Source organism: Tenrec ecaudatus, chromosome 1, assembly GCF_050624435.1.
Source record: "Tenrec ecaudatus isolate mTenEca1 chromosome 1, mTenEca1.hap1, whole genome shotgun sequence".
Taxonomy (NCBI): domain Eukaryota; kingdom Metazoa; phylum Chordata; class Mammalia; order Afrosoricida; family Tenrecidae; genus Tenrec; species Tenrec ecaudatus.
In genome coordinates this window covers 255,264,216-255,278,297 of record NC_134530.1, presented here as the reverse complement: position 1 = coordinate 255,278,297, position 14,082 = coordinate 255,264,216, and the positions used below count along the sequence as shown (strand labels likewise).

General features: G+C 36.5%; 1 protein-coding gene across 4 annotated transcripts in view; it reads right to left on the bottom strand.

Moving 5' to 3' along the window:
• The window catches only part of CDC42BPA (CDC42 binding protein kinase alpha), a 318,565-nt gene that overhangs the window by 122,252 nt on the left and 182,231 nt on the right, over window positions 1-14,082 (bottom strand). For all 4 annotated transcript variants that reach the window (XM_075531439.1, XM_075531457.1, XM_075531449.1 and 1 more), the window contains exon 12: window positions 8,530-8,663. In XM_075531439.1, the coding sequence (XP_075387554.1) occupies window positions 8,530-8,663 (134 nt within the window). The remainder of the gene's footprint in view (window positions 1-8,529; window positions 8,664-14,082) is intronic.

Here is a 14,082-nt window from a genome sequence, read left to right as displayed (position 1 = left end):
TGTAGTAAAAACCAATGGCCAGTCTTAATTTCAATGGAGAGAAACAAAAAGCATTCCCCTAAGAACTAGGAACCAGAAGATAGCCTGTATCACTACTTCCATTCAATACTGTTATGGAAGTCTTAGCCAGCGTTACACAGCAAGAAAGATATACTAAAGGCATCCACATTGACAAAGAAGTGCAAGTCTCTCTACAGGCAGATGTAGTAGTTAAGGTTTTATGTCAGGAATGGATGGGCCAGGATTCTCAGTGGTTTGGCAGTTAAGACCTAGCGATCTTCCAAGATGTGACCTAACACCATGTAATCACATTCATAATAGAATCTGTTTGGAGACCTATTTAAAATATTGAAAAGCAGGATGTTACTTTGTGAACTAAGGTGTGCTTGACCCAAACGAGGGTATTTTTAATTACCTCATATGCATGTGAAAGTTGGACACTGACTAAGGTTTTGTACTTGCATTAAGGTGCGGGTGAAGACTATTGAAAACACCACGGACGCCAAAAGAACAAACAGTTCTGTCTTGGCAGAGGTGCAGCGAGGATGCTCCTTAGAGTACGGATGGCGAGACTGCCTCAGATACTTCAGACGTGCGCTCAGGAGAGAGCAGTCCTTGGGAAAGGACTCATGGTGGGCTAAGTGTCGGAACACTGGAGAAGAGGGAGGTCCTTGACAAAATGAACTGACATCGTGGCAAAAATGATGGGCTCAAACATTAGAACAGTTGGGAGGCTGGTGCAGTGCCAAATGGTGTTTCATCAAAGGCTGCTCATGGGCACTGACTCGATGGAACATCACAACAACATGGGCAGTGAAGGAGCCTAAGGAGTCCAGTGGGTTATATGAAGAGCTGCTAACCACAAGGACAGCAGTTTGAATCCTCTAAGTCTCTGCAGTAGAAAGATGAGGCTTTTGCACCCATAAAGGTCCAGAGACTTGTTAACCCAAATGGGCACTTTTACTAGTATTATCTGGTTGCTGAGTCAGAAAGGACTTGATGGCAGTGAAAAGAAAAAAGTGAACTCTTTTACTTGCAAGACGATGACTGAGTGAAAATAACACCGCTACTCTGATCATAGCCCAGATGCGATCTACAGAAGTTTCCTCGAGGATGTGACCTGCTTCCAGTATCAAAGGATGATATGGAAGACTGATCGCTTTTTGTTGCGTCTGGATCCCGCATCTGGTTCATTGACCTATGGTTCTTAGATTTGAGCCAACAGTCTGCCATTCTGACTGCTGATCCTGAGAGTCCTCAGTGGCCTCCCATCTGACCTGATGACCTTCAATTTATTCAACTCTCCTGCCACAAACCTGACCTACTAACCTTGTATCCATTCCCTTTACAACCATCTTGTAAATTCTAAGTTTATTAGTCTATACTCTAGTAGAGACTAGCTACTCAAGTCAGAAATCTCCATCTGATCTACACACTTGGAATCGGTCTAGACCTGGTCTTGCTTGCTTCTATAACTGTGAGCTATTTTCTTGATATAAATGTCTCTCTATATATACACACATATAAACTTCACTGTTTTTACTTCTCTAGAGAACCCAACTTGGACATGTGGTACCGAAAGTGGTTCTAGAGAAACGAAATCACAAATAAGAATTTTCTATCTTCATTCCCAAATCTGACTAGCTTTAGAAACACTGAGAACTCTACCTTTATTAATATCAAAAATTCTGCTTCTATTAGTAAAAACTGGGCTGTTTACCCGTGGTGTGATGGTAATGTTAATGAACAAATTATCACTACCAATTGATTAAGTATTGGTAACAAGTGAGGCTCTTTAAGCGACTGTGTGTTTGATATTTTACAGCAATTCTGTCTGGATTAGAAGTATAGGGAAGCTGGTTAGTTGGAACAACTTACAATAGACAAAGTAGTAAGGGACAGAGAGGTGCTCAGAGATCAAGAACCACATAAAAGACCTCAAGGTTCCCACCCGTGCCAAACCAAACTTATTGCCCTGAGTGAATGCCAACTCATAGAGACCATAGAGGACTCGGCAGAACTGCCCCTGTGAGTTTCTGAGACTATGAGTCAATATGGGTTTAGGAAGTCCTGTATTTCTCCCACTGTTCCCTGAAAGGCAGCCTCAATGTCTTACAGCAACAGGTGCTATTCCCAAACACCAAATCCAGACTCTTATTGTAAGAGTGCCTCAATCACAACGTCAATTTAATTCCCAACCTCAAATGGTATCTACTGTTAAAGTGAGGGCATTAGTTGGGAAGAAATGGGATCCTGAAACTTGAGAAGGGAGCATACAAGCAAATAATCAGGAAGATGGGAACACTGGGTTCCTTAATTCCTTGGATTTACTTCAGTACACAACCTGACACCTTCCATCAGGTGAGATTACTCTACTCTTGCCTCAAAATCCATTCTCAGTAAAACCATTATCCCTCCTACCCACACTGGAGATAATTAAGATGGCACTGGGGTAGTGTCTGGAGCACTGGCCAAGGAAGATGCCTTACGAGTCATCTGTTTAATGCTCCCAAGAAACACCCTCACAATTACTGCTCCTAGACTCATCACTAACTATACTTACAGCTCAGTGAGCCCCGGCCGACAAATTATAAATGGTGACCCAGGAAGAAGTGTGCTACATTCTAGAACTGCCAGTAAGTTTCCAATTTGTACAAGTAGAAACCTGAAGTATATATGTCAGGATGGCTATTATGTGTTTGGGTTAATGGAACATAGCACAAAAAGTTGGAACAATTTGAGTTTAATTGATATGGACTCTTTAAACATAGATTCATCATTTAATGGTTTAGCTCCAGGGGTTATAAAAGGATCTAAGAGTTCATTTGACTGATTTGTTGGTTCACTGAAGCATGAATTATACAATGGCTTATAATAAAACAAACTGAAATACCTAACCTGACTTGGTATACTGTAGGGGAAATTGGCATGATCCATTGACAATGGAGTGCCCAGAGGACATACCTTTTAACACAACAACGAGGAACAATTCTGTGAAGGAAGCTCCAGCATTTCTGAAGGCTACTATAAGTGTCATTTTATGTAAGTCAGATCTGACAGTGGGAAATGTCCTCTTTAAGATATTTAAATACAATAGGACCAGTGGGGGGATTCAGCTGATTCTCACTGGGTCAGTAGAATATCTAATTTTGGGTTCAGATTGGCTAACCAGTTATTAAAGTGGCACTTGTCTCTCCCAGTGCGTGATGTGGAAATTAGAAATGCACATTCCTTACTCCTTTAATGTTCCTCCGTGAAACCGTGTGTTCCAAGTCCCTGTAGTAATGTTCATTCCATTCACAGGTATAAGACAGAACTATGCTTCTAATATTTATTAATTCATTTCATAAAACTTGTTATACTTTGGGTGAATACTACAATTTTGATGAAGTACTAAAAATTTACTACAGTGGGTTTAAACCACTGATCTTGTAGTTAGCAGCCCAAAGTTTAACCCACGGTACTACTATAAAAACAAATGGAAAATGCCTATACTCACAAGTTAAAGGCAGAGTTCATGATACTGAATTAAGAAACAATCTAAACCTAAGTAACAAAAAAGGTAGAGAATGCCACTATACAAGGATACAATGTTCAATTCACTAGGAATAAACAACATTCTAAATATTTTTGCATTTCATACAATAGTCTCAAAACATTATTTTAAAATAATTGCTAGAACTTCAGAGATAACTTTCTCATTAAAATGAGAAATTTCAAATTTTTCAATACTCAGAGAAAATTCACATGCCTAAAGATTTAAAAAGTTGACCAGCTTCACACACCAGCCTGTGTGATCATTAAGTGTCGAAAAGATCAGGTATCAGGTATAAAAAGATTCAAAACAACCAATTACATCAATGTGAAAGAGGTGGGTTGGAGTGGAGACCTAAAGCCCATCTGTAGACAATGGACATCCACCCACAGAAGGGTTACTAGGAAGGGATGATTCAACCAGGGTGCAGTATAGCACCAATGAAACTCACTAACATTCCTTAGTTCCTGAATGCTTCTCCCCCTCCCTGCCACTACCATGGCCCAATTCTACCTTACAAATCTGGCTAGAATGGAGTACACACATTGGTACAGATAAGAGTTCTCGACACATGGAATTCAGGACAGATAAGCCCCTCAGGAACAGAAGTGGGTGTAGCGATATCATGAGGGTAGGGGGATGGTGGGGCAGAGGGTAGAGGGGAAGGGGCAGAATGGGGGAACCTATCACAAGATTGGATATATTGGCTACCTCCCAGGGGGATGAATAACAGAAAGGTGGGTGAAGGGAGACAATAGGCAGTGTAAGGCATGAAATAACAATAATAATACATAACTGATCAAGGATTCATGAGGGTGGGGCACTGGGGAAGAGAGGGGGGTAAAAAGAATAGCTGATAGGAAGAACTTAAGTAGAAAGAAATGTTTTGGAAATGTTGATGACAACATATGTACAAGTGTGGTTAGTACAATTGAATGATGGAATATTTTAGGATTTGTAAGAGCCCCCAATAAAATGTTAATAAAAAAACAAATAAATAAAAAATTAACCAGCTTCATATATATAAACATGCACTGGATATAAGAAATGCATATTCTTCTCATGTATACACTGAACATTTAGAAATGGTAATGGTCTAGGTTACGGATTGGCAAATTTTTGAGACAGAGGAGCCAATTTTATCCCTCACAACAATTTAAGAATTATTTGAGAGCCATAAATATATTTTTACAAATAAACAAAATCACCACTCTCTGAATAATCTGTTTTTTAAATTTCAAAAATGAAAATATGTTAGCTTTATTTTCATTTTTGAGTTTACTTCAGAGCCTCAGGTACATATTGAAAGAACCACAACTGGCTTGCCAGCCAGTTTGTCAATCCCTGGTCTATGTCATGAAGCAAGTCTCAGTAGAATGCAAAGAGCAGATATGCAAAAATAAGTGACATTAGAAAAAGCCTGTAATATAATTCACCACACCAGTATATTAAAGTGAAATATTAATAAAATCTCATAAACAAAATGCAAAAATAAATACACATTCTTGATTTAAAAGACAAGAGAAGGGAACTTCGTTAACCGGATAAAAAGCATTTATAAAAAATTCCAGGAAATATCGTTATGAGTGGTGAAATAGTAGTAACATTTTATCTAAAATCAGTAAAAACATAAAGATGCCTATGGTCACTATTTCTAAGCAACAGCGGCCAACGCAGTAACGGGAAGAAGGAAATGGCATACCGAAAGGAATCCACAAGGTAGAAACAAAAATGTCACTATTCGTAGAAAACCAAAGAACCCCAATACATCATTAAAACTAAAGATAATTCAACATAGCCTATATACAAAAATGAGCAAGAGAAAAAAATTTAAAGACATCATTAACAATGTAAAAATATTAATAAATCATAGATTACATTTAACGAAAGGTATGCAAGACATGAATAAAATGTTATTGAAGATTTTAAATAAATGGAGAAAAGGTTTTCTGAGAAAAGTTGACCAAAAGTTGGACCCTGGGCTAAAAGTCAGACTTGGCAAATAATTAATAAGTTATTTAAATAATGAGAAGAAGCCAAACAGGTTGACCACCTGGAAGTATGTGCTTGTATTTCAATGTCAGTGGGGACAAAACCCTGGATTATGGAGACATCCTGGTTGTAAAGCTTGAGACTCTAGTCTTGAATTTCCACTGAGGTAATCTATTTACATTCCAAAGAACTCAAGATCCTTTCCATTATATGTCCAAAGAAACGCTCTCAAAACAGGGATTTGGAAAGAAGGCAGCTGCCTTCCTCTTCTACACTAAGATTAATATGGAAGGGGTTTTTCTTTATATACAATACAGATTGTGTAAGTGTCAGGTTTTATCTATCTGGTTCCATTGTGTTCTCCCAGAAGTAAAAAAAGAGGCGCAGAGACTCATATGGCTCTTATTTGCGAGATGTAATAATAATAATCTACTCTGATCTAGAAACGTGTGTGTCTGGATCCTAAGAACTTAATAATTATTATGTCAGATCTTCAGAAATTGATCTATAGAATCGATATAATTTTAATCAAAACCGCATCACAGTTTTCAAGGAATAGTCAAGAAACAGATCTATGAAAACAAGAAAATTGGGTCTGTGACAGATGTGAAACTGTACATCACCTGGAAAATAGTGTCTACTTGCAGTAAATGAACAATTAACCATATGGAAAAAAGGTGAAACTGGATCTTTTCTCACACAACACAAATGAATAAATTTCTGGTGAATTAAACATGAAATACAGTATCAAAATATAAAACTTAGATATAAAAAGGAAAGCTTTTTCAACATCACAAACCTTATACAAGTAGCAAATGCACTAGTCACAAAAAGAGGACTGATAAAGCTTCCAGTCAAAAGATTCTTTTAGGAAGTGAAATGGGAAGCCACTATTATTACAGTGGTATCTGCAACACACATAACGGACATAAAATGATACATCCACAAATTTCAAGAATTCTTACAAACATGGAACACACAAACAACCGAACAGACACATGTACGAAGGATAGTAAGAGGTAGTTCACAAAGGGGAAGCATACATGAGTTCATATATATAAAAATACTCAACCACAATAGTAATTAGAGAAGTGCAAATTAAGACTAGAATAAAATCAAAAGTTTAGACTAGATTGGCCAAAAATAACAAATCCAATGTATAATGCATAAGAATTCCTATGCATAAGCTACTGGGGAATATAAATTGGTATAATAATGAGGAAATATTTTGACATTATCATATAAAATGGAATATTTGCATTGACTATGACCCAGTTCTTTTATTCCTAAATTGAGTACATGTGTGTGTGTTATTAGGACACATGTACAAGAATGCTCAGAGCAGCACTGTTCTAGTATGCATAAACTCCAAACAACCTAAATATCTATAAATAAAAATCAGATAAATAGTGAAGTATTAACACAATAGTGCATACTACAGCTATTAAAATGATTCATACCTACATGAATAAATCTTAGAAATACAAAGTCGACTGAAAAAAGTAAATATTTCAAAAGATCTCATATATCATGATATTATTTTTACAGAGCTCAAATCAATAAAAATGAATAATATGTTATTCAGTAATAATGTTATAGAGAATGTTTATTTCTAAGTATGGAAGTGATTGACACAAAATTTAAGACACTGGTTACCTGAGGCATGAAAGTGAGAAAAACTGATAGGAAATGGCTATACAGGGTAATACTGCAAGACAGGTGAAGTTTTACTTCTTAAGTGTGGTGTTAGGTTCAGAGGTGTTTGTTTTATTGATTTACTCCAAAATTTATATAACGTTAAATTTATTCTTTTAGATGCATCAAATGAAAATATTTAAGGGGACTATCTACTCCCTATAAGATAGTAAGCAAATCACTTAAACATCTTTACTTGTATAATCCACCTCTTTTCAGCATTACCCTCTTCTCAAAATATATTAAAAGAAATTTTAATATTAAAACTTTTTTAAAATTGGAGAATTAGCTATTACATTAAATAGGTATCAGTCTGATTATAATTATTTTAGCTAACTGTGGCAAAGTAATCCTATGATTAAATACAAAATAGTAACCATTACTATTGTATTATTAAAGTCAATAAAACATTTGCTATGTACATCCCAGATATTGTTATATTACCCGAGCTTAATTGGTCTTTCCAAACACTGTTTCAAAATGCAAAAGAAGTTAAAATGTCCCACCAATTTCATTTAATTTTTACATTAAATCAAACATTCTGTTAGTTCTCTAGTTTAGCAGCATGAGCAAATGGTGTTTCTTTCATTTTAATTTCTCTCCATTTTTTTTTGTTGACAGTTAAGATTTATAAAGTTATCCCAGAAAAATTCCCTCTTTATTATCAGTCTATTCTATACAATGCAGTAAAGCACTGAATTCTTGTTTGCAAGTAGGCTAGTGATAATCCCAATTTCTTTTTGTTTCTTACAGAAGTTATAGTTCATGTGACTCAAATAAAGTAGTCTTCTTTATGGTGCTTAAATCTTGGAAATCACTGCTATCATTACAGGTGCTGCACAAAATTCTTAGGAAAATTATTAGCTTGTTTATCTATGCTGCTTTGAAAGATAAACTGTCATTAAAAACAGAAATCAATCATTAAATTTTAGACTATGATGTTTTAAGAATGTTCATGTCAGCAGTTACAAAGGAAATACATCTGTAATTTTATTTTTTCATAGATGTTGAGAAAATCCTACTCCTTCTTTATTCACGTTCCTTTTCACTAACAGTGACTTTTAAAATCAAGGACTTTTGGGTCTTAACTTTTGAAAAAGACACAAGATTCTGAGCTTTAAAGCATCAAGAATATAAACCTTTTTTCATGGCTAGTCATCAAGTGATATATATATCAAAGCATTCTTAAGTTCACACTAATGTTTTAAGATAGAATTTACATTATTATAATTGATTATAAACATTTCAAATATTCTAAATAATCAGAATTCAGAAAAAGCTTTCACAATCTGTTTATATATTTTTACCTTATTTAGATCTTCCCTTTCCTGCTGTAATGTTTTGATTTGCTTTTCATAAGTCTTGATTTGTCTAAAAGCATCATCTAGTTCTCGCTTCACAGAATTAGCTTCTTCAAGTTGCTGTTCCAAATGACTTGATTCTAAAAACAAAAGACAGTGTTTGTTTTACTATATGTATCAAAACAAATCCTTGAAACTAAAGCATGGTTCAAAGCAATTAAAATGTTTTAAAAGTAATTTGAATTTCATATTAGGTTCAATAACACCACATATCACTGAATCATGAAAATGAGTGCGTATTAATTCACTCAAAAGATGGTGAATGGCTTATGCCATTCTTGAGAAGCTTTATGTGCAAAAATACCTTACATATCTACTAGGAAAAACGGTTATACTTCCCAAAACATTACCTTCAGAACCAGTTAAAAAGATAAAACCCAAATAAACAAACAAAAAAACAAGTTTCTTCTTACTCTTAGTCAATACACTGGTGGTGATATTAGTCCAATTATAGTACAATGATATTGCTTCTGACATTATTCCTACCGGTGGTTTTGTGAGCAGTTCTTCTTACTAATTAATAGAGTTAAATAAAGATATGGATTGGAAGTAGTCAAAGGCCAGTGCTGGACAAAGTATGGCCAACATTTATGTATCGTTAGAAATTACCCAGCCCTTTTTAAAACAGGACACCTCTAATTTTATTTTATATAGTATTTTTAAAATCATTTTATTATTTTTTTAAGAGTAAACTGATTTCTAAAAATACTTGAAACCTCTGACCTACACATTTTCTTTTCCCCCTCAATTTTTAAGATGGTATAAATTGAGGCTCAGGCAGTTGTATAACTTGCCTCAGGCCATAATGCTGTAAAAAAAATCAAATGTATTAAATATATCAAGCTATAATTCTTAAATAAGATGATTTACTGATATTCAACATCATACATTTATAGATGTATTATGAACTTTTCATTTTAGATATTTTTAAAGTCTAGATACTTTGACACTGGCTGGCATAACTTTAACAAACTTTTTTGAAGGTATCTATCAAGAAAGATTTAATATATTTTCATTTTGTTTTATCACTGTCACCTAATGAATATTTTATTTAAAGAATGCTAAAGACTACTACTTGTTTTAAGCTTGCCATTCTGTACTGGCTTGCATGTTGCTATGATGTTGGAAGCTAGGACACTGGTATGTCAAATACCAGTAGAGTCTTCAGGGTAGACAGCTCTCGGTGGTGCTTCTAGATTAACATATACTAAAAAGATCTGGAAATTCATTTCTGAGGGGAAAAAAGGCTAGTGAAAACTTCATGACTAGCACCGCCTGTAACAGTAAGAGTAGATAGTATAGATAAGCCAGAAGATAAGATTCTCAGATTGGAAGGTATGTAAAATATGACTACAGAGAGGTTGCTTTCTCAAAGAAGAATCAATCTTAATGACTGGGATGGAGGTACAGGTTTGGGGAACTTCATTTGCTGATGGGAAACAACTCAAAAGGAGATAAACCCATTGCAAATATTCATTAATAAACAGAATACAGAATGCTTTAAAGTTGGGAGTTGTAAAAAGTGAAATGAAATACATCAAGTTCAAACACCAGGCATTATTAGTGAGCTGAAGTGGACTGGTACTGGTCATTTTGAAGTGGGAAATCATATTGTTGTTTACTATGACACAATAGCAATATTGAAGAGGAATGGTATTGTATTCACTGTTAAAAAGAATATTCCAAGAAGTACACAGCTGTCAGTAACAGTAACTAACTATCCATACGCCGATAAGATCTGTTAAATAAGTTAAGTAAATGGAATATTTTTACAACATTCTGGAGTCTGATACTGGTCAAACATGCAATAAAGTTGCAGTGATAATTACTGGTGATTATAATACGAAATTTGGGAACAAAGACAAATTAATAGTTGTAAAATATGGCCTTGGTGAAAAAACCAAGGCTAGAAACCACACCTCAGAATTTTGCAAGACCAATGACTTGTTCACTAAAAATACCATTTTCAACAACATAAATGGGACTAAACACATGGACCTTGCTGGATGAAATACACAGGAATTAAATCTACTACATCTGTGGAAGAGATCAAAGATCAGTAACACCAGTCAGAATAAGGACAAGATTGATAGTAAAACAGAATGTGGAACAATTGCTCCGATGGTGAAGAAAGTCGAAGCTGAAGAAAAGTGAAACATGTCCACAGAGTCAAAGTGCAGTCTCTAGCATGTACTTCCTGCATTTAGATGCTATCTCAAGAATAGATCTGATGCACTTCAACACTGAGCCAGGTGAACTGCGGGATAAGACCAAGAACATCATACATAAAAAAGCCAATGATAACTGAAGAGCTAAGAAAGAAAGCAATGACCAAAGGAAATGTCAGAAGAGATCATGAAACTCACTCTTAAATGTAGAATAAAGCAAAAGGAAGAAATGATGAAGTAAAATAGCTGATAAAGATTTCAAGAGTGGCTTGAGAAGACAACGTATTATTTACAATAAAATGTGCAAAGATGTGTAATTAGAAAGTCGAAAAGCAAGCCTACACTGGGGGTTTTCCAGCTAAGAGAATTGAAGAAAAATTCACGTCTCTGATTGGATTCTAAGGGCAAGTATTGAACGACACAGGAGGCATCAAAAGAAGATGGAAGGCACAGAGTCACTGCCACAGAAAGAACTGGCTGACTTTCAGCGACTTCAGAATGTAGCACACGATCTATAACTGATGGCACTGGAGGAGGGTCTAGTACTCTCAAGGTACTGATGAAAACCAAGTGTTTCAACAAACAGATGCGATGCTGGAAGCACTCACCTGTTATGCCAAGCAATTTGGAAGACAGCTATCTCATCAACAGACAGGAAGGGGACCTTATCTGTGCCCATTCCAAAGAAAGGTAGTAAAATGAAACTTAGAAATTATTGAACAATATCATTAATTTCACATGCATTTAAAATTTTGTTGAAGATCATTTAAAGGTGGTTGCAGAAGTACATGAGCATTTGAACCAGAAATTCAAATAGGTTTTAGACGAGGATGTGCAACTACAGATTATCATTGCTGACATCAGATGGATGTTGGTATACAAAGCACTGAACTGCATGGATCTCAACAAATTATGGAGAGCAAAGCGAGGAATGTTAATTCAAGAACGTAATTGTGTGGGACCTGCACGTAGACCAAGAGACAATTCTTTGAATGTGACAAGAGATAACTTATGGTTTAAAATCAGGGAAAGTGTCCATCAGGGTTGTATCTTTTTTTCTTTCAGATGTGTATCTTTTTAATGTACGTAATCAACCTGTATGCTGAGCAAATAATCAAAGAAAGTGAGCTATTTGTACCAGAAAACTCATTATCGACCTGTGATATGCAGATGATATAAGTTTGTTTACCTGCTGAAAGTGAAGAGTTGCAACAATTATTGATGAAGATCAAAGGCAACCTCAACATAGAGAAGTAAGAAATGCACACAACTGGACCAAAAATCACCCTCATAATAAGAGGAAACTTCATTCCTTTGCTTTCCTTGCTGCCCTTAGTGTTTTGCCCTGGTGTGGTGGGGTCAGATCGAGCACAATTCCCGCATGTGTCTCCAGTATTGTCCTCCGTAGTGCTATGGGTCAGTGAGGGATGTTGTGTCTCTTGATGGAGCCCAGGCCTATGGTCCTCTCTATGGCTGCTCTGAGCAGGAATACTATCCTCAGGGCTTGGTGGGCCAGGATGTGTTCCACTTTTTCTTCTAACCCCTTTGTTTGCTCCCGTGAGCTCTGATCAGACATGTCCCTCTCCCTGAGCTGTGCCTTCAGTGCTGTCCTCTGAAGGGGATTCTTCGGCATGTGTTTGGGGGGGGGCAAAGGGGGGAAGTTCATGTAGTTGGGATCGGGGATGACCCCACAGACCTCTCTATTGGTTCACTGGAGCAAAGCAATGAAGTCCCTGGGGAATACCAAAAATAGATTGTGGGGCCAGGGTGTGGCGCCTCATCAGACTGGACCAAAAATTACTTATAAAGGTAAACAAATATATCTGGAACTATTTATAAGTTTTTCTTTTTTTCCCGTTGGTTTTGTTGTTTCGCTGTTTGTTTTTTTCTGTTGTTTTGCTCTGTCTAGAGTTTGTGTTTAGTATTGTCTCTGCATGTCTATCTAGATAAGTTAGGTGGGATAAACAATCTGGAGGGAAAAACAATGGGATCTACGGTTGGGGAGGGGTAGCCATGGGAGAAGGAGAGACAAGGAAAAGTAATGGGGGTGTCAACAAACCCAGGGACAAGGAACAACAAGTGAGCTAAAACTGATGGTGAGGAGGGTATAGGATGCTGGGTGGGGCTTGATCAAGGGCAATGTAACTGAGAGGAATTACTGAAACCCAAAGGAAGGCCAAACACAATAGTGGGACAAGAGGGGAATACGGAAAGGGAAATAGTGGAAAGAACGGGAGGCAAAGGACATCCATAGACCTCTGTGTTAGACAGGGTTCTCTAGAGAGATAAAACTAGGTAGCTGATAATTTAATACATATATAAAGATAGATATATAACAAGAAATGAACAGTTAAATTATAAACAAATATATATACATGAAATGAACACTTAAGTTATAAAAGGCTTATATACAATACAAGAAATGAACAGTTAAATTATAAAGCAGTACAAATGGCTCAGTGCAACTCACACCCGTGAGAGAGTTGTGAGACACTAGCAGTCCTTCAAGTCTTGAGGGCTGTCAGGTAGTCTTCTGTAGAGAGAGAGAGATAGGCTATCCCAGCACAGGCAGCAAACAGCAAGGCAGGTCACCAACTATCAGCTACGTCACCAAATCATCAGTTCCCAGCTCCGGAGATGTAAATTTCATTTGTGTCGTCTTAAAGGGGCCTCAACTTACAGCGACACAGTCCACAGGCTAGGCGTCCCACAGGTAGTGTGCCCTTTAAATTGAGGCACAGACAAGCAAGGTATCTGCACACTGGTCCGATGATTAAAGAACGAGAGACAAGAAAGGCGAGGCTCACTGAGCCATTTATCTCTCTGCCCTTCAATTAATCCCACTTGTGTTTATTGGCCAGGCTGGCACAATAAACTATCTCAACATATAACTACAGGTATGTACACATATAAATATATTTATATATAAAGATAGGGAAATAGATCTAGGTGCATATACTTATATGTTAAGTATTAAGGCAGGAAATGGACATTGGGTCTCTAATCAAGTACTTCCCCAAATGTAAGAACACTTTGTTCTAATAACTTGGCATTCTGTGATATTCACCTTTTTTCTGAAGCAATAGCTGAAGACAAAATGGGTGCGTAAGCAAAGGTGGTGAAGTGAAGAAAGCTGATGATGCCCGGCTATCAAAAGAAATAGCATCTGGGGTCTTAAAGACTTGAAGATAAACAACCGGTCATTTAGTTGAGAAGCAACAAAGCACACATGGAAGAAGCTCACCAGCCTGTGTGATCATAAGGTATCAATGTGATCAAGCATTAGGCATCAAAGACCCAGAACAAAAAATCCTACCTATGTGAATGAGGG